Raw genomic sequence first — 22,105 nt, forward strand, 5'->3', positions numbered from 1 at the left:
TTGTTCCCCCTCACCCTGCCCCTCTCCCTTTGTCACACTAATGCATACCCCTTCATCCTGGCCAATCTCCTGATAGACTCGTGTATACTGTCTCACTTGCCCCCCCCCCCCCACCTCGACAAACTAGTATCTGCCCCCTCACCGTGCCCCTTCTCTCCGTTCTAGTGTACCCCCTTATCCTGGCCAAACTCCCGATACTCGTCTCTACCCATTACCCCCTCACCCTGCCCCACCCTCTCCCCAATGTGCTAGTCTGTACCCCCTCACCCTGCCCCACCCTCTCCCCAATGCGCTAGTCTGTACCCCCTCACCCTGCCCCACCCTCTCCCCAATGCGCTAGTCTGTACCCCCTCACCCTGCCCCACCCTCTCCCCAATGCGCTAGTCTGTACCCCCTCACCCTGCCCCACCCTCTCCCCAATGCGCTAGTCTGTACCCCCTCACCCTGCCCCACCCTCTCCCCAATGCACTAGTCTGTACCCCCTGACCTTGGCTGCCTGTTGCTCCTCGATACACTGGCTGTCCTCTCATCCTGCCCATCCCACCCCTTTGAAAAGGGGCCCTGGTCCACCGCCTGTCACGTCTCAAACTATTACAGCACAGGAGGTTTCTGGAGTCAGAACATTCAGCTCAATTCTGATTGATCAGTAAGCGTTCATTGAGGTGGAGATCTGAGGCATCCTGAGGGGATTTGTGAGAGGAGTGAGGGCTCCCTGTGGGTTAGTTTGTCTGATTGAAGGTGAAAGGCTGGACTGTCAGCTTGCAGTTTACATCAATACTGTTGACATGGGCAGCTGGCAGTGTGCCCTGCTCATGCCCAGTTGTTGCCTCATCTCTCACAATGCCAGAGCCCATAGAGCAGTCACCGCCATAGCCCGACGGAGATGGTGATGGTGACGGAATGGCCCAGGGCTGGCAGTGATGAACCACATTCAGCAGCTGCAACCCAGGTCTCCACTTGGTGCAATCCTTCTCCTTCCACAGCAGCTTCTCTCTGAATGTTTGTTCTGTTGGTTATTTGTTTGTGAGGAGAGTGCCACTTGTAGACTGGCACTGCCCACTGTGTGCTTGTCAACGCCTCTGATAATCAGCACCAGTGCAGTGATCAGCACAAAGCATCCAAGGTACTGCCGGTCAGGTCAGTGTTGGCACCTGATGTCCCTCACGACAGGTCCTTGCTCTTGCAGCGTCCCTGGGCTTTATGTGGGCATCGCAGGGGCTGGCCGCAGGGTCGCTTCACGTACGGTTTGCCGCACTCGCAGATACACAGGATATCCTCCTCAATTTGCTCCATCCCCTCGGCAGCAGGAGCTCCGTCCTGCCCGGGTTCCCCCGCCTCCTGCTGAGCCGCTGGGCACTTGTGCCTCTTCAGGGTGGAGGACTGGGTGAAGGATTTGCAGCACAGCTGGCAGGTGTAGGGCTTCTCCCCAGTGTGAGTGCGCAGGTGTTTGACCAGCGTGGAGGAAGAGACGAAGGCCCGGCCGCAGTCCCGGCACACGTGGGGCTTCTCCCCAGAGTGGCTGCGCTGATGGTCCTTGAGGTTGGAGGACTGAGCAAAGGCCACCCCGCACTGGGCACAGACATACGGCCGCTCGCCCGTGTGAGTCCTCATGTGACGCCGCAGGCGGGAGCCGAAGGCAAACTTCATGCCGCAGAGGCTGCACGCGTAGGGCCTGTCCCCACCGTGCACCTGTAGGTGAACCCGCAGGGCCGACATCCGCGTGAAGGACTTGCTGCACTGGATGCAGAGGAAGGGTCGCTCGCCCGTGTGGATCCGCTGGTGGTCCTGCAACCCGCGCAGTCGGGTGAAGGCCTTCCCGCACTCGGTGCACTCGAACGGGCGCTCCCCTGCGTGGGAGGCCAGGTGACACTGCAGCTGGGCCTTCTCACTGAATGCCACGTCGCACTCAGGACAGCTGTAGGGCTGAACCCGACCCCGAGCCAACGCCCGCCCACACCCCGGTCTCTGGTCCGACCCCCGGCCCGGTCCCCGCCCACACCCCGGTCTCTGGTCCGACCCCCGGCCCGGTCCCCGCCCACACCCCGGTCTCTGGTCCGACCCCCGGCCCGGTCCCCGCCCACACCCCGGTCTCTGGTCCGACCCCCGGCCCGGTCCCCGCCCACACCCCGGTCTCTGGTCCGACCCCCGGCCCGGTCCCCGCCCAGACCCCCGACCGCACCCCGGTCCCTGGTCCGACCCCCGATGCCAGCCTGACCTCCGGTCCCTCGTCCCGGCCTGCCCCTTGGGGAGGAAACACTTGTGTCTCTGGAGGGTGCTGGCCTGGCTGAAGGCCTTGCCACAGGCGAAGGGCCTGGTCTCTGGGCCGTGCACCTGGCTGTGTCTCTCCGGGTCTGCGGCCGACGTACAGCCCATGCCGCGTGGCCCACAGGTGTAGGAGTTCTGGGTGCTGTGTCTCTCCTGGTGCTGCTTCAGTTCCTGCAGGCGGTGGAAGGAGTGGTGGCACTGGGAGCAGGTGAAGGGCCTGGCCCCGGCCTGGTTAGACAGCTGCTTCACAAAGACCAAAGTCAGGCCACACTCGTCACATCGGTGGGGCTTGTCCTGGGCCTGGCCTCGCTGGTGCTCCTGCAGGCCCGTCAGGTGGTGGGAGGTCTGGTCACACTTGCTGCACCTGGACGGGCACTGGGCGCTGTGGATCTGCTGGTGGCCGGGCAGCGTGGCGAGGCGCCCAAAGCCTTTATCACACTTGGGACACTCAAACGGGCGCACGAGGTCACTGAGTGCGGACACGCAGCTCAAGCTCCCGTCGCAATGCGAGCATGGGCGGGGCCGCTGGTCAGTGTGTACGCGCTCGTGATCCTGCAGGGCCAACACGCTGACCAAGGCCCTCCCACACGGGCCACACTTGGAGGGGGGCTGCTCCTCACGTGTGCTGGAGTCGCGCTGGAAGTTGAACCTCTGTGAGAAGCGTTTGCCGCAGCTGCAGCAGGTGAAGGGCTGCTCGCCTGTGTGGGTCCTCTCATGGCATCGCAGCTTGGACATTGAGACAAAGTCCTGCCTGCACTGGGAGCAGCAGTACGAGGCGGCCCTCGCCCACCTCCCACCTTTCCGTCCAGCCTCCAGCAACGCCTCCTCGGTACCATCCTTCTCAGGCTCTGCGGTTTCGGAAGGGTCTCCCGCATCCTTGGACTCGTTTCCCCCGCCCTCCAACACCCTGCCCCCTCCCTCCGACTCGTCCGACGACACCACTTCCATTTGCAGACGCGGTTCTTTCTCCAGTTTGTCCTTCCGCTCGCGCAGGCCGTTTTCAGGGGGGGGGCAGACTCGTCCCCCCAGTCTCAGTGAGATCCAACTCTTCAACGTGCTCAGGGTCCCTGGTCACAGGTATGTGGGAAAGAAAAAGTAACCATTGGATACTCACACTGCACATCAGCACCGTCACACAGCACCCAATACCGACCAATGACCCAGTGGACCCACTCTCGGCCATCGAGTCCAGCCCCACAAAGATCCAGCCCCCCAAAGATCCAGCCACGCCAACCATCAACATCTTGCATTTATACAGCGCCTTTAACATAGAAAAACGCTACACAGGAGCGATTTTCAAACAAAATTTGACACTGAGCTAAATAAGGAGATATTAGGACAGGTGACCAAAAGCTTGGTCAAAGAGGTAGGTTTTAAGGAGCGTCTTAAAGATGGAGAAGTACAGAGGCAGAGAGGTTTAGGAAGGGAATTCCAGAGCTTAGGGCTGAGGCAGCTGAAGGCACGGTCGCCAAGGGTAGGGTGTATAAAATCGGGGATGTGCAAGAGGCCAGAATTGGAGGAGCGCAGAGATCTCGGAGGGTTGCAGGGCTGGAGGAAGTTACAGAGATAGGGAGGGGTGAGGGCCATGGAGGGATTTGAACACAAGGATGAGAATTTTAAAATCGAGGCGTTCCCGGACCGGGAGCCAATGCAGGTCAGCGAGCGCAGGGGTGATGGGTGAACAGGACTTGGTGCGAGTTACGATACGGGCAGCAGAGTTTTGGATGAGCTCAAATAGTTTATGGAGGGGGGAAGATGGGAGGCCGCCCAGGACAACACTGGAATATTCCAGTCTGGAGGTAACAAAGGCATGGATGAGGGTTTCAGCAGCAGATGAGCTGAGGCGGGGGTGGAGACGGGCGATGTTGTGGAAGTGGAAGGTCTTGGTGATGGAGAGGATATGGGGTCGGAAGGTCATCTCAGGGTCAAATAGGAGGCCAAGGTTGTGAACAGTCTGGTTCCATCTCAGACAGTGACCAGGGAGAGGGATGGAGTCGGTGACTCGGGAACGGAGATTGTGCTGGGGACCGAAGACAATGTGTTCGGTCTTCCCAATATTAAGTTGAAGGAAATTTCTGCTCATCCAGTACTGAACGTCAGACAAGCAATGTGACAGATCAGAGACAGTGAAGGGGTCGAGGGAGGTGGTGGTGAGGTAGAGCTGGGTGTCGTCAGCGTACATGTGGAATCTGACGTCATGTTTTTAGATGATGTCGCCGAGGGGCAGAATGAAGATGAGGAACAGGAGGGGGTCAAGGAGAGATCCTTGGGGGACTCCAGGGGTAACGGTGCGGGAGTGGGAAGAGAGACTATTGCAGGTGATTCTCTGACAACGACTGGATAGATAGGAATGGAACCAGGTGAGGGCAGTCCCACCCAGCTGGAGGATGGAGGAGAGGCATTGGAGGAGGATGGTGAGGTCAACGTGTCAAAGGCTGGGGACAGGTGGAGAAGGATGAGGAGGGATAGTTTCCCACAGTCACACAGGATGAGGAGGGATAGTTTCCCACAGTCACACAGGATGAGGAGGGATAGTTTCCCACGGTCACACAGGATGAGGAGGGATAGTTTCCCACAGTCACACAGGATGAGGAGGGATAGTTTCCCACAGTCACACAGGATGAGGAGGGATCGTTTCCCACGGTCACACAGGATGAGGAGGGATCGTTTCCCAGTCACACAGGATGAGGAGGGATAGTTTCCCACAGTCACACAGGATGAGGAGGGATAGTTTCCCAGTCACACAGGATGAGGAGGGATAGTTTCCCACAGTCACACAGGATGAGGAGGGATAGTTTCCCAGTCACACAGGATGAGGAGGGATAGTTTCCCACAGTCACACAGGATGAGGAGGGATAGTTTCCCACAGTCACACAGGATGAGGAGGGATAGTTTCCCACGGTCACACAGGATGAGGAGGGATAGTTTCCCAGTCACACAGGATGAGGAGGGATAGTTTCCCACAGTCACACAGGATGAGGAGGGATAGTTTCCCACAGTCACACAGGATGAGGAGGGATCGTTTCCCACAGTCACACAGGATGAGGAGGGATCGTTTCCCAGTCACACAGGATGAGGAGGGATAGTTTCCCAGTCACACATGATGAGGAGGGATCGTTTCCCAGTCACACAGGATGAGGAGGGATAGTTTCCCACGGTCACACAGGATGAGGAGGGATCGTTTCCCACAGTCACACAGGATGAGGAGGGATAGTTTCCCACAGTCACACAGGATGAGGAGGGATCGTTTCCCACAGTCACACAGGATGAGGAGGGATAGTTTCCCAGTCACACAGGATGAGGAGGGATCGTTTCCCACAGTCACACAGGATGAGGAGGGATAGTTTCCCAGTCACACAGGATGAGGAGGGATAGTTTCCCACGGTCACACAGGATGAGAAGGGATAGTTTCCCACGGTCACACAGGATGAGGAGGGATAGTTTCCCACGGTCACACAGGATGAGGAGGGATAGTTTCCCACGGTCACACAGGATGAGGAGGGATCGTTTCCCACAGTCACACAGGATGAGGAGGGATAGTTTCCCAGTCACACAGGATGAGGAGGGATAGTTTCCCACGGTCACACAGGATGAGGAGGGATAGTTTCCCACAGTCACACAGGATGAGGAGGGATAGTTTCCCAGTCACACAGGATGAGGAGGGATAGTTTCCCACAGTCACACAGGATGAGGAGGGATAGTTTCCCACGGTCACACAGGATGAGGAGGGATCGTTTCCCAGTCACACAGGATGAGGAGGGATAGTTTCCCACAGTCACACAGGATGAGGAGGGATAGTTTCCCACAGTCACACAGGATGAGGAGGGATAGTTTCCCACAGTCACACAGGATGAGGAGGGATAGTTTCCCACAGTCACACAGGATGAGGAGGGATAGTTTCCCAGTCACACAGGATGAGGAGGGATAGTTTCCCACAGTCACACAGCATGAGGAGGGATAGTTTCCCACAGTCACACAGGATGAGGAGGGATAGTTTCCCACAGTCACACAGGATGAGGAGGGATCGTTTCCCACAGTCACACAGGATGAGGAGGGATAGTTTCCCACAGTCACACAGGATGAGGAGGGATAGTTTCCCACAGTCACACAGGATGAGGAGGGATAGTTTCCCACAGTCACACAGGATGAGGAGGGATAGTTTCCCACGGTCACACAGGATGAGGAGGGATAGTTTCCCACAGTCACACAGGATGAGGAGGGATAGTTTCCCACGGTCACACAGGATGAGGAGGGATAGTTTCCCACGGTCACACAGGATGAGGAGGGATCGTTTCCCACGGTCACACAGGATGAGGAGGGATCGTTTCCCACGGTCACACAGGATGAGGAGGGATCGTTTCCCACGGTCACACAGGATGAGGAGGGATAGTTTCCCACAGTCACACAGGATGAGGAGGGATAGTTTCCCACAGTCACACAGGATGAGGAGGGATAGTTTCCCAGTCACACAGGATGAGGAGGGATAGTTTCCCACAGTCACACAGGATGAGGAGGGATCGTTTCCCACGGTCACACAGGATGAGGAGGGATAGTTTCCCACAGTCACACAGGATGAGGAGGGATAGTTTCCCACAGTCACACAGGATGAGGAGGGATAGTTTCCCACAGTCACACAGGATGAGGAGGGATCGTTTCCCACAGTCACACAGGATGAGGAGGGATAGTTTCCCACAGTCACACAGGATGAGGAGGGATCGTTTCCCACGGTCACACAGGATGAGGAGGGATAGTTTCCCACAGTCACACAGGATGAGGAGGGATCGTTTCCCACAGTCACACAGGATGAGGAGGGATAGTTTCCCACAGTCACACAGGATGAGGAGGGATCGTTTCCCACAGTCACACAGGATGAGGAGGGATAGTTTCCCAGTCACACAGGATGAGGAGGGATAGTTTCCCACAGTCACACAGGATGAGGAGGGATAGTTTCCCACAGTCACACAGGATGAGGAGGGATCGTTTCCCACGGTCACACAGGATGAGGAGGGATAGTTTCCCACAGTCACACAGGATGAGGAGGGATCGTTTCCCAGTCACACAGGATGAGGAGGGATAGTTTCCCACAGTCACACAGGATGAGGAGGGATAGTTTCCCACAGTCACACAGGATGAGGAGGGATAGTTTCCCACAGTCACACAGGATGAGGAGGGATAGTTTCCCACAGTCACACAGGATGAGGAGGGATCGTTTCCCACGGTCACACAGGATGAGGAGGGATAGTTTCCCACAGTCACACAGGATGAGGAGGGATCGTTTCCCACAGTCACACAGGATGAGGAGGGATAGTTTCCCACAGTCACACAGGATGAGGAGGGATCGTTTCCCACGGTCACACAGGATGAGGAGGGATCGTTTCCCACGGTCACACAGGATGAGGAGGGATAGTTTCCCACAGTCACACAGGATGAGGAGGGATAGTTTCCCAGTCACACAGGATGAGGAGGGATAGTTTCCCACAGTCACACAGGATGAGGAGAGATCGTTTCCCACGGTCACACAGGATGAAGAGGGATAGTTTCCCACAGTCACACAGGATGAGGAGGGATCGTTTCCCAGTCACACAGGATGAGGAGGGATAGTTTCCCACAGTCACACAGGATGAGGAGGGATCGTTTCCCACGGTCACACAGGATGAGGAGGGATCGTTTCCCAGTCACACAGGATGAGGAGGGATCGTTTCCCACAGTCACACAGGATGAGGAGGGATAGTTTCCCAGTCACACAGGATGAGGAGGGATCGTTTCCCACAGTCACACAGGATGAGGAGGGATAGTTTCCCAGTCACACAGGATGAGGAGGGATCGTTTCCCACAGTCACACAGGATGAGGAGGGATCGTTTCCCAGTCACACAGGATGAGGAGGGATCGTTTCCCACAGTCACACAGGATGAGGAGGGATAGTTTCCCAGTCACACAGGATGAGGAGGGATCGTTTCCCACAGTCACACAGGATGAGGAGGGATAGTTTCCCAGTCACACAGGATGAGGAGGGATAGTTTCCCACGGTCACACAGGATGAGGAGGGATAGTTTCCCACAGTCACACAGGATGAGGAGGGATAGTTTCCACGGTCACACAGGATGAGGAGGGATAGTTTCCCACAGTCACACAGGATGAGGAGGGATCGTTTCCCAGTCACACAGGATGAGGAGGGATAGTTTCCCAGTCACACAGGATGAGGAGGGATCGTTTCCCAGTCACACAGGATGAGGAGGGATAGTTTCCCACAGTCACACAGGATGAGGAGGGATAGTTTCCCACGGTCACACAGGATGAGGAGGGATCGTTTCCCACAGTCACACATGATGAGGAGGGATAGTTTCCCAGTCACACAGGATGAGGAGGGATCGTTTCCCAGTCACACAGGATGAGGAGGGATAGTTTCCCACGGTCACACAGGATGAGGAGGGATCGTTTCCCACAGTCACACATGATGAGGAGGGATCGTTTCCCAGTCACACAGGATGAGGAGGGATAGTTTCCCACGGTCACACAGGATGAGGAGGGATCGTTTCCCACAGTCACACAGGATGAGGAGGGATAGTTTCCCACAGTCACACAGGATGAGGAGGGATAGTTTCCCAGTCACACAGGATGAGGAGGGATAGTTTCCCACGGTCACACAGGATGAGAAGGGATAGTTTCCCACAGTCACACAGGATGAGGAGGGATAGTTTCCCACAGTCACACAGGATGAGGAGGGATAGTTTCCCACAGTCACACAGGATGAGGAGGGATAGTTTCCCACAGTCACACAGGATGAGGAGGGATCGTTTCCCACAGTCACACAGGATGAGGAGGGATAGTTTCCCACAGTCACACAGGATGAGGAGGGATCGTTTCCCACGGTCACACAGGATGAGGAGGGATCGTTTCCCACAGTCACACAGGATGAGGAGGGATCGTTTCCCACAGTCACACAGGATGAGGAGGGATAGTTTCCCACAGTCACACAGGATGAGGAGGGATAGTTTCCCACAGTCACACAGGATGAGGAGGGATAGTTTCCCACAGTCACACAGGATGAGGAGGGATAGTTTCCCACAGTCACACAGGATGAGGAGGGATTGTTTCCCACGGTCACACAGGATGAGGAGGGATAGTTTCCCACAGTCACACAGGATGAGGAGGGATCGTTTCCCACAGTCACACAGGATGAGGAGGGATAGTTTCCCACAGTCACACAGGATGAGGAGGGATAGTTTCCCACAGTCACACAGGATGAGGAGGGATAGTTTCCCACAGTCACACAGGATGAGGAGGGATAGTTTCCCACGGTCACACAGGATGAGGAGGGATCGTTTCCCACGGTCACACAGGATGAGGAGGGATCGTTTCCCACGGTCACACAGGATGAGGAGGGATAGTTTCCCACAGTCACACAGGATGAGGAGGGATAGTTTCCCAGTCACACAGGATGAGGAGGGATAGTTTCCCACAGTCACACAGGATGAGGAGGGATAGTTTCCCACAGTCACACAGGATGAGGAGAGATCGTTTCCCACGGTCACACAGGATGAAGAGGGATAGTTTCCCACAGTCACACAGGATGAGGAGGGATCGTTTCCCAGTCACACAGGATGAGGAGGGATAGTTTCCCACAGTCACACAGGATGAGGAGGGATAGTTTCCCAGTCACACAGGATGAGGAGGGATAGTTTCCCACAGTCACACAGGATGAGGAGGGATAGTTTCCCACGGTCACACAGGATGAGGAGGGATAGTTTCCCACAGTCACACAGGATGAGGAGGGATCGTTTCCCACAGTCACACAGGATGAGGAGGGATAGTTTCCCACGGTCACACAGGATGAGGAGGGATAGTTTCCCACAGTCACACAGGATGAGGAGGGATAGTTTCCCACGGTCACACAGGATGAGGAGGGATCGTTTCCCACGGTCACACAGGATGAGGAGGGATCGTTTCCCACAGTCACACAGGATGAGGAGGGATAGTTTCCCACGGTCACACAGGATGAGGAGGGATCGTTTCCCACGGTCACACAGGATGAGGAGGGATAGTTTCCCACAGTCACACAGGATGAGGAGGGATCGTTTCCCACGGTCACACAGGATGAGGAGGGATCGTTTCCCACAGTCACACAGGTTGAGGAGGGATAGTTTCCCACGGTCACACAGGATGAGGAGGGATAGTTTCCCACAGACACACAGGATGAGGAGGGATAGTTTCCCAGTCACACAGGATGAGGAGGGATAGTTTCCCAGTCACACAGGATGAGGAGGGATAGTTTCCCACAGTCACACAGGATGAGGAGGGATAGTTTCCCACGGTCACACAGGATGAGGAGGGATCGTTTCCCAGTCACACAGGATGAGGAGGGATAGTTTCCCACAGTCACACAGGATGAGGAGGGATAGTTTCCCACAGTCACACAGGATGAGGAGGGATAGTTTCCCAGTCACACAGGATGAGGAGGGATAGTTTCCCAGTCACACAGGATGAGGAGGGATAGTTTCCCACAGTCACACAGGATGAGGAGGGATAGTTTCCCACAGTCACACAGGATGAGGAGGGATAGTTTCCCACAGTCACACAGGATGAGGAGGGATCGTTTCCCACGGTCACACAGGATGAGGAGGGATAGTTTCCCACAGTCACACAGGATGAGGAGGGATAGTTTCCCACAGTCACACAGGATGAGGAGGGATCGTTTCCCACAGTCACACAGGATGAGGAGGGATAGTTTCCCACAGTCACACAGGATGAGGAGGGATAGTTTCCCACAGTCACACAGGATGAGGAGGGATCGTTTCCCACAGTCACACAGGATGAGGAGGGATCGTTTCCCACAGTCACACAGGATGAGGAGGGATCGTTTCCCACAGTCACACAGGATGAGGAGGGATAGTTTCCCACGGTCACACAGGATGAGGAGGGATAGTTTCCCACAGTCACACAGGATGAGGAGGGATAGTTTCCCAGTCACACAGGATGAGGAGGGATAGTTTCCCACAGTCACACAGGATGAGGAGGGATAGTTTCCCAGTCACACAGGATGAGGAGGGATAGTTTCCCACAGTCACACAGGATGAGGAGGGATCGTTTCCCAGTCACACAGGATGAGGAGGGATAGTTTCCCACAGTCACACAGGATGAGGAGGGATCGTTTCCCACAGTCACACAGGATGAGGAGGGATCGTTTCCCACAGTCACACAGGATGAGGAGGGATAGTTTCCCACAGTCACACAGGATGAGGAGGGATAGTTTCCCACAGTCACACAGGATGAGGAGGGATCGTTTCCCAGTCACACAGGATGAGGAGGGATAGTTTCCCACAGTCACACAGGATGAGGAGGGATAGTTTCCCACAGTCACACAGGATGAGGAGGGATCGTTTCCCAGTCACACAGGATGAGGAGGGATCGTTTCCCACAGTCACACAGGATGAGGAGGGATCGTTTCCCACAGTCACACAGGATGAGGAGGGATCGTTTCCCAGTCACACAGGATGAGGAGGGATCGTTTCCCACGGTCACACAGGATGAGGAGGGATAGTTTCCCAGTCACACAGGATGAGGAGGGATAGTTTCCCACAGTCACACAGGATGAGGAGGGATAGTTTCCCACGGTCACACAGGATGAGGAGGGATAGTTTCCCAGTCACACAGGATGAGGAGGGATAGTTTCCCACGGTCACACAGGATGAGGAGGGATCGTTTCCCAGTCACACAGGATGAGGAGGGATCGTTTCCCACACTCACACAGGATGAGGAGGGATAGTTTCCCAGTCACACAGGATGAGGAGGGATAGTTTCCCACAGTCACACGGGATGAGGAGGGATCGTTTGCCACAGTCACACAGGATGAGGAGGGATAGTGTCCCACGGTCACACAGGATGAGGAGGGATAGTTTCCCACAGTCACACGGGATGAGGAGGGATCGTTTCCCACAGTCACACAGGATGAGGAGGGATAGTTTCCCACGGTCACACAGGATGAGGAGGGATAGTTTCCCACAGTCACACAGGATGAGGAGGGATCGTTTCCCACAGTCACACAGGATGAGGAGGGATCGTTTCCCAGTCACACAGGATGAGGAGGGATAGTTTCCCACAGTCACACAGGATGAGGAGGGATCGTTTCCCACAGTCACACAGGATGAGGAGGGATAGTTTCCCACAGTCACACAGGATGAGGAGGGATAGTTTCCCACGGTCACACGGGATGAGGAGGGATAGTTTCCCACGGTCACACAGGATGAGGAGGGATCGTTTCCCACGGTCACACAGGATGAGGAGGGATCGTTTCCCACAGTCACACAGGATGAGGAGGGATAGTTTCCCACGGTCACACGGGATGAGGAGGGATAGTTTCCCACGGTCACACAGGATGAGGAGGGATAGTTTCCCACGGTCACACAGGATGAGGAGGGATAGTTTCCCAGTCACACAGGATGAGGAGGGATCGTTTCCCACAGTCACACGGGATGAGGAGGGATAGTTTCCCACAGTCACACGGGATGAGGAGGGATCGTTTCCCAGTCACACAGGATGAGGAGGGATAGTTTCCCACAGTCACACAGGATGAGGAGGGATAGTTTCCCACAGTCACACAGGATGAGGAGGGATCGTTTCCCACGGTCACACAGGATGAGGAGGGATAGTTTCCCACGGTCACACAGGATGAGGAGGGATAGTTTCCCACAGTCACACAGGATGAGGAGGGATCGTTTCCCACAGTCACACAGGATGAGGAGGGATAGTTTCCCACGGTCACACAGGATGAGAAGGGATAGTTTCCCACAGTCACACAGGATGAGGAGGGATAGTTTCCCACAGTCACACAGGATGAGGAGGGATAGTTTCCCACAGTCACACAGGATGAGGAGGGATAGTTTCCCAGTCACACAGGATGAGGAGGGATAGTTTCCCACAGTCACACAGGATGAGGAGGGATCGTTTCCCACAGTCACACAGGATGAGGAGGGATCGTTTCCCACAGTCACACAGGATGAGGAGGGATCGTTTCCCACAGTCACACAGGATGAGGAGGGATCGTTTCCCACGGTCACACAGGATGAGGAGGGATCGTTTCCCACAGTCACACAGGATGAGGAGGGATCGTTTCCCACAGTCACACAGGATGAGGAGGGATAGTTTCCCACAGTCACACAGGATGAGGAGGGATCGTTTCCCACAGTCACACAGGATGAGGAGGGATCGTTTCCCACAGTCACACAGGATGAGGAGGGATCGTTTCCCACAGTCACACAGGATGAGGAGGGATAGTTTCCCACAGTCACACAGGATGAGGAGGGATCGTTTCCCACAGTCACACAGGATGAGGAGGGATCGTTTCCCACAGTCACACAGGATGAGGAGGGATCGTTTCCCACAGTCACACAGGATGAGGAGGGATAGTTTCCCACAGTCACACAGGATGAGGAGGGATCGTTTCCCACAGTCACACAGGATGATGAGGGATCGTTTCCCACAGTCACACAGGATGAGGAGGGATCGTTTCCCACAGTCACACAGGATGAGGAGGGATCGTTTCCCACAGTCACACAGGATGAGGAGGGATAGTTTCCCAGTCACACAGGATGAGGAGGGATAGTTTCCCACAGTCACACAGGATGAGGAGGGATCGTTTCCCACGGTCACACAGGATGAGGAGGGATAGTTTCCCACAGTCACACAGGATGAGGAGGGATAGTTTCCCAGTCACACAGGATGAGGAGGGATAGTTTCCCACAGTCACACAGGATGAGGAGGGATAGTTTCCCACAGTCACACAGGATGAGGAGGGATCGTTTCCCACAGTCACACAGGATGAGGAGGGATCGTTTCCCACAGTCACACAGGATGAGGAGGGATCGTTTCCCAGTCACACAGGATGAGGAGGGATAGTTTCCCACAGTCACACAGGATGAGGAGGGATCGTTTCCCACGGTCACACAGGATGAGGAGGGATCGTTTCCCAGTCACACAGGATGAGGAGGGATCGTTTCCCACAGTCACACAGGATGAGGAGGGATAGTTTCCCAGTCACACAGGATGAGGAGGGATAGTTTCCCACAGTCACACAGGATGAGGAGGGATCGTTTCCCACAGTCACACAGGATGAGGAGGGATCGTTTCCCACAGTCACACAGGATGAGGAGGGATAGTTTCCCACGGTCACACAGGATGAGGAGGGATCGTTTCCCACAGTCACACAGGATGAGGAGGGATCGTTTCCCACAGTCACACAGGATGAGGAGGGATAGTTTCCCAGTCACACAGGATGAGGAGGGATCGTTTCCCACAGTCACACAGGATGAGGAGGGATCGTTTCCCACAGTCACACAGGATGAGGAGGGATAGTTTCCCACGGTCACACAGGATGAGGAGGGATCGTTTCCCACAGTCACACAGGATGAGGAGGGATAGTTTCCCACAGTCACACAGGATGAGGAGGGATCGTTTCCCACAGTCACACAGGATGAGGAGGGATAGTTTCCCAGTCACACAGGATGAGGAGGGATAGTTTCCCACAGTCACACAGGATGAGGAGGGATCGTTTCCCACAGTCACACAGGATGAGGAGGGATAGTTTCCCACAGTCACACAGGATGAGGAGGGATAGTTTCCCAGTCACACAGGATGAGGAGGGATCGTTTCCCACAGTCACACAGGATGAGGAGGGATAGTTTCCCAGTCACACAGGATGAGGAGGGATCGTTTCCCACAGTCACACAGGATGAGGAGGGATCGTTTCCCACAGTCACACAGGATGAGGAGGGATAGTTTCCCACGGTCACACAGGATGAGGAGGGATCGTTTCCCACAGTCACACAGGATGAGGAGGGATAGTTTCCCACAGTCACACAGGATGAGGAGGGATCGTTTCCCACAGTCACACAGGATGAGGAGGGATAGTTTCCCACAGTCACACAGGATGAGGAGGGATAGTTTCCCAGTCACACAGGATGAGGAGGGATAGTTTCCCACAGTCACACAGGATGAGGAGGGATAGTTTCCCACAGTCACACAGGATGAGGAGGGATAGTTTCCCAGTCACACAGGATGAGGAGGGATCGTTTCCCACAGTCACACAGGATGAGGGGGGATAGTTTCCCAGTCACACAGGATGAGGAGGGATCGTTTCCCACAGTCACACAGGATGAGGAGGGATAGTTTCCCACAGTCACACAGGATGAGGAGGGATAGTTTCCCACAGTCACACAGGATGAGGAGGGATAGTTTCCCACAGTCACACAGGATGAGGAGGGATAGTTTCCCACAGTCACACAGGATGAGGAGGGATCGTTTCCCACAGTCACACAGGATGAGGAGGGATAGTTTCCCACAGTCACACAGGATGAGGAGGGATAGTTTCCCACAGTCACACAGGATGAGGAGGGATAGTTTCCCAGTCACAAAGGATGAGGAGGGATAGTTTCCCACAGTCACACAGGATGAGGAGGGATAGTTTCCCACAGTCACACAGGATGAGGAGGGATAGTTTCCCAGTCACAAAGGATGAGGAGGGATAGTTTCCCACAGTCACACAGGATGAGGAGGGATCGTTTCCCAGTCACACAGGATGAGGAGGGATAGTTTCCCACAGTCACACAGGATGAGGAGGGATAGTTTCCCAGTCACACAGGATGAGGAGGGATAGTTTCCCAGTCACACAGGATGAGGAGGGATCGTTTCCCACAGTCACACAGGATGAGGGGGGATAGTTTCCCACAGTCACACAGGATGAGGAGGGATAGTTTCCCACAGTCACACAGGATGAGGAGGGATAGTTTCCCACAGTCACACAGGATGAGGGGGGATAGTTTCCCACAGTCACACAGGATGAGGGGGGATAGTTTCCCACAGTCACACAGGATGAGGAGGGATAGTTTCCCACAGTCACACAGGATGAGGAGGGATCGTTTCCCACAGTCACACAGGATGAGGAGGGATCGTTTCCCACGGTCACACAGGATGAGGAGGGATAGTTTCCCACAGTCACACAGGATGAGGAGGGATAGTTTCCCACGGTCACACAGGATGAGGAGGGATCGTTTCCCACAGTCACCCAGGATGAGGAGGGATAGTTTCCCACAGTCACACAGGATGAGGAGGGATCGTTTCCCAGTCACACAGGATGAGGAGGGATAGTTTCCCACAGTCACACAGGATGAGGAGGGATAGTTTCCCACAGTCACACAGGATGAGGAGGGATCGTTTCCCACAGTCACACAGGATGAGGAGGGATCGTTTCCCACAGTCACACAGGATGAGGAGGGATCGTTTCCCACGGTCACACAGGATGAGGAGGGATCGTTTCCCACAGTCACACAGGATGAGGAGGGATCGTTTCCCACGGTCACACAGGATGAGGAGGGATCGTTTCCCACGGTCACACAGGATGAGGAGGGATAGTTTCCCAGTCACACAGGATGAGGAGGGATAGTTTCCCACAGTCACACAGGATGAGGAGGGATCGTTTCCCACGGTCACACAGGATGAGGAGGGATAGTTTCCCACAGTCACACAGGATGAGGAGGGATCGTTTCCCACAGTCACACAGGATGAGGAGGGATAGTTTCCCACAGTCACACAGGATGAGGAGGGATAGTTTCCCAGTCACACAGGATGAGGAGGGATAGTTTCCCACAGTCACACAGGATGAGGAGGGATCGTTTCCCACGGTCACACAGGATGAGGAGGGATCGTTTCCCACGGTCACACAGGATGAGGAGGGATAGTTTCCCAGTCACACAGGATGAGGAGGGATAGTTTCCCACAGTCACACAGGATGAGGAGGGATCGTTTCCCACGGTCACACAGGATGAGGAGGGATAGTTTCCCACAGTCACACAGGATGAGGAGGGATCGTTTCCCACAGTCACACAGGATGAGGAGGGATAGTTTCCCACAGTCACACAGGATGAGGAGGGATAGTTTCCCAGTCACACAGGATGAGGAGGGATAGTTTCCCACAGTCACACAGGATGAGGAGGGATAGTTTCCCACAGTCACACAGGATGAGGAGGGATAGTTTCCCACGGTCACACAGGATGAGGAGGGATCGTTTCCCAGTCACACAGGATGAGGAGGGATAGTTTCCCAGTCACACAGGATGAGGAGGGATAGTTTCCCACAGTCACACAGGATGAGGAGGGATAGTTTCCCACAGTCACACAGGATGAGGAGGGATAGTTTCCCACAGTCACACAGGATGAGGAGGGATCGTTTCCCACAGTCACACAGGATGAGGAGGGATCGTTTCCCACAGTCACACAGGATGAGGAGGGATCGTTTCCCACAGTCACACAGGATGAGGAGGGATAGTTTCCCACAGTCACACAGGATGAGGAGGGATCGTTTCCCACACTCACACAGGATGAGGAGGGATCGTTTCCCACAGTCACACAGGATGAGGAGGGATCGTTTCCCACAGTCACACAGGATGAGGAGGGATAGTTTCCCACAGTCACACAGGATGAGGAGGGATAGTTTCCCACAGTCACACAGGATGAGGAGGGATAGTTTCCCACAGTCACACAGGATGAGGAGGGATCGTTTCCCACAGTCACACAGGATGAGGAGGGATAGTTTCCCACAGTCACACAGGATGAGGAGGGATCGTTTCCCAGTCACACAGGATGAGGAGGGATAGTTTCCCACAGTCACACAGGATGAGGAGGGATCGTTTCCCACAGTCACACAGGATGAGGAGGGATCGTTTCCCACAGTCACACAGGATGAGGAGGGATCGTTTCCCACAGTCACACAGGATGAGGAGGGATAGTTTCCCACGGTCACACAGGATGAGGAGGGATAGTTTCCCACAGTCACACAGGATGAGGAGGGATAGTTTCCCAGTCACACAGGATGAGGAGGGATAGTTTCCCACAGTCACACAGGATGAGGAGGGATCGTTTCCCAGTCACACAGGATGAGGAGGGATAGTTTCCCACAGTCACACAGGATGAGGAGGGATAGTTTCCCAGTCACACAGGATGAGGAGGGATAGTTTCCCACAGTCACACAGGATGAGGAGGGATAGTTTCCCAGTCACACAGGATGAGGAGGGATAGTTTCCCAGTCACACAGGATGAGGAGGGATAGTTTCCCACAGTCACACAGGATGAGGAGGGATAGTTTCCCAGTCACACAGGATGAGGAGGGATAGTTTCCCACGGTCACACAGGATGAGGAGGGATAGTTTCCCAGTCACACAGGATGAGGAGGGATAGTTTCCCAGTCACACAGGATGAGGAGGGATAGTTTCCCACAGTCACACAGGATGAGGAGGGATAGTTTCCCACAGTCACACAGGATGAGGAGGGATAGTTTCCCAGTCACACAGGATGAGGAGGGATAGTTTCCCACGGTCACACAGGATGAGGAGGGATAGTTTCCCAGTCACACAGGATGAGGAGGGATAGTTTCCCACAGTCACACAGGATGAGGAGGGATAGTTTCCCACAGTCACACAGGATGAGGAGGGATCGTTTCCCAGTCACACAGGATGAGGAGGGATAGTTTCCCACAGTCACACAGGATGAGGAGGGATCGTTTCCCAGTCACACAGGATGAGGAGGGATAGTTTCCCACAGTCACACAGGATGAGGAGGGATCGTTTCCCACAGTCACACAGGATGAGGAGGGATCGTTTCCCACAGTCACACAGGATGAGGAGGGATAGTTTCCCACAGTCACACAGGATGAGGAGGGATAGTTTCCCACAGTCACACAGGATGAGGAGGGATAGTTTCCCACAGTCACACAGGATGAGGAGGGATAGTTTCCCACGGTCACACAGGATGAGGAGGGATCGTTTCCCAGTCACACAGGATGAGGAGGGATCGTTTCCCACAGTCACACAGGATGAGGAGGGATCGTTTCCCACAGTCACACAGGATGAGGAGGGATCGTTTCCCACGGTCACACAGGATGAGGAGGGATAGTTTCCCACGGTCACACAGGATGAGGAGGGATAGTTTCCCAGTCACACAGGATGAGGAGGGATAGTTTCCCACAGTCACACAGGATGAGGAGGGATAGTTTCCCACGGTCACACAGGATGAGGAGGGATCGTTTCCCAGTCACACAGGATGAGGAGGGATCGTTTCCCACACTCACACAGGATGAGGAGGGATAGTTTCCCAGTCACACAGGATGAGGAGGGATAGTTTCCCACAGTCACACGGGATGAGGAGGGATCGTTTCCCACAGTCACACAGGATGAGGAGGGATAGTGTCCCACGGTCACACAGGATGAGGAGGGATAGTTTCCCACAGTCACACGGGATGAGGAGGGATCGTTTCCCACAGTCACACAGGATGAGGAGGGATCGTTTCCCACAGTCACACAGGATGAGGAGGGATCGTTTCCCACAGTCACACAGGATGAGGAGGGATCGTTTCCCACAGTCACACAGGATGAGGAGGGATAGTTTCCCACGGTCACACAGGATGAGGAGGGATAGTTTCCCACAGTCACACAGGATGAGGAGGGATCGTTTCCCACGGTCACACAGGATGAGGAGGGATAGTTTCCCACGGTCACACAGGATGAGGAGGGATCGTTTCCCACAGTCACACAGGATGAGGAGGGATAGTTTCCCACGGTCACACAGGATGAGGAGGGATAGTTTCCCACAGTCACACAGGATGAGGAGGGATCGTTTCCCACAGTCACACAGGATGAGGAGGGATCGTTTCCCACAGTCACACAGGATGAGGAGGGATCGTTTCCCAGTCACACAGGATGAGGAGGGATAGTTTCCCACAGTCACACAGGATGAGGAGGGATCGTTTCCCACAGTCACACAGGATGAGGAGGGATCGTTTCCCACAGTCACACGGGATGAGGAGGGATAGTTTCCCACAGTCACACAGGATGAGGAGGGATAGTTTCCCACAGTCACACAGGATGAGGAGGGATAGTTTCCCACAGTCACACAGGATGAGGAGGGATAGTTTCCCACAGTCACACAGGATGAGGAGGGATAGTTTCCCACAGTCACACAGGATGAGGAGGGATCGTTTCCCACGGTCACACGGGATGAGGAGGGATAGTTTCCCAGTCACACAGGATGAGGAGGGATCGTTTCCCAGTCACACAGGATGAGGAGGGATCGTTTCCCACAGTCACACAGGATGAGGAGGGATCGTTTCCCACAGTCACACAGGATGAGGAGGGATCGTTTCCCAGTCACACAGGATGAGGAGGGATAATTTCCCACAGTCACACAGGATGAGGAGGGATCGTTTCCCACGGTCACACAGGATGAGGAGGGATCGTTTCCCAGTCACACAGGATGAGGAGGGATCGTTTCCCACAGTCACACAGGATGAGGAGGGATAGTTTCCCAGTCACACAGGATGAGGAGGGATCGTTTCCCACAGTCACACAGGATGAGGAGGGATCGTTTCCCACAGTCACACAGGATGAGGAGGGATAGTTTCCCACAGTCACACAGGATGAGGAGGGATAGTTTCCCACGGTCACACAGGATGAGGAGGGATCGTTTCCCACAGTCACACAGGATGAGGAGGGATAGTTTCCCACAGTCACACAGGATGAGGAGGGATAGTTTCCCACAGTCACACAGGATGAGGAGGGATAGTTTCCCACAGTCACACAGGATGAGGAGGGATAGTTTCCCACAGTCACACAGGATGAGGAGGGATCGTTTCCCACAGTCACACAGGATGAGGAGGGATAGTTTCCCACAGTCACACAGGATGAGGAGGGATAGTTTCCCAGTCACACAGGATGAGGAGGGATCGTTTCCCACAGTCACACAGGATGAGGAGGGATCGTTTCCCACAGTCACACAGGATGAGGAGGGATCGTTTCCCACAGTCACCCAGGATGAGGAGGGATAGTTTCCCACAGTCACACAGGATGAGGAGGGATAGTTTCCCACAGTCACTCAGGATGAGGAGGGATAGTTTCCCACAGTCACACAGGATGAGGAGGGATAGTTTCCCAGTCACACAGGATGAGGAGGGATCGTTTCCCACAGTCACACAGGATGAGGGGGGATAGTTTCCCAGTCACACAGGATGAGGAGGGATCGTTTCCCACAGTCACACAGGATGAGGAGGGATAGTTTCCCACAGTCACACAGGATGAGGAGGGATAGTTTCCCACAGTCACACAGGATGAGGAGGGATCGTTTCCCACAGTCACACAGGATGAGGAGGGATAGTTTCCCACAGTCACACAGGATGAGGAGGGATAGTTTCCCACAGTCACACAGGATGAGGAGGGATAGTTTCCCACAGTCACACAGGATGAGGAGGGATAGTTTCCCAGTCACAAAGGATGAGGAGGGATAGTTTCCCACAGTCACACAGGATGAGGGGGGATAGTTTCCCACAGTCACACAGGATGAGGAGGGATAGTTTCCCACGGTCACACAGGATGAGGAGGGATAGTTTCCCACAGTCACACAGGATGAGGGGGGATAGTTTCCCACAGTCACACAGGATGAGGAGGGATAGTTTCCCACAGTCACACAGGATGAGGAGGGATCGTTTCCCACAGTCACACAGGATGAGGAGGGATAGTTTCCCACAGTCACACAGGATGAGGAGGGATCGTTTCCCACAGTCACACAGGATGAGGAGGGATCGTTTCCCACAGTCACCCAGGATGAGGAGGGATAGTTTCCCACAGTCACCCAGGATGAGGAGGGATAGTTTCCCACAGTCACACAGGATGAGGAGGGATAGTTTCCCACAGTCACACAGGATGAGGAGGGATAGTTTCCCACAGTCACACAGGATGAGGAGGGATCGTTTCCCACAGTCACACAGGATGAGGAGGGATAGTTTCCCACGGTCACACAGGATGAG

The 22,105-nt window shown here is 54.7% G+C and overlaps 1 protein-coding gene across 1 annotated transcript in view; it reads right to left on the reverse strand.

Annotated features, from left to right (window-relative positions):
• Positions 1-444: 444 nt before the first annotated feature.
• Positions 445-22,105, reverse strand: part of LOC137301970 (zinc finger protein 665-like) — a 33,833-nt gene continuing 12,172 nt past the window's right edge. The window contains exon 2 of the mRNA XM_067971687.1: positions 445-3,332. Coding sequence (XP_067827788.1) covers positions 1,162-3,213 — 2,052 coding nt within the window. The 5' untranslated portion in view covers positions 3,214-3,332 and the 3' untranslated portion in view covers positions 445-1,161. The remainder of the gene's footprint in view (positions 3,333-22,105) is intronic.

The sequence above is a fragment of the Heptranchias perlo genome, chromosome 35 (genome assembly GCF_035084215.1).
Source record: "Heptranchias perlo isolate sHepPer1 chromosome 35, sHepPer1.hap1, whole genome shotgun sequence".
Lineage (NCBI taxonomy): Eukaryota > Metazoa > Chordata > Chondrichthyes > Hexanchiformes > Hexanchidae > Heptranchias > Heptranchias perlo.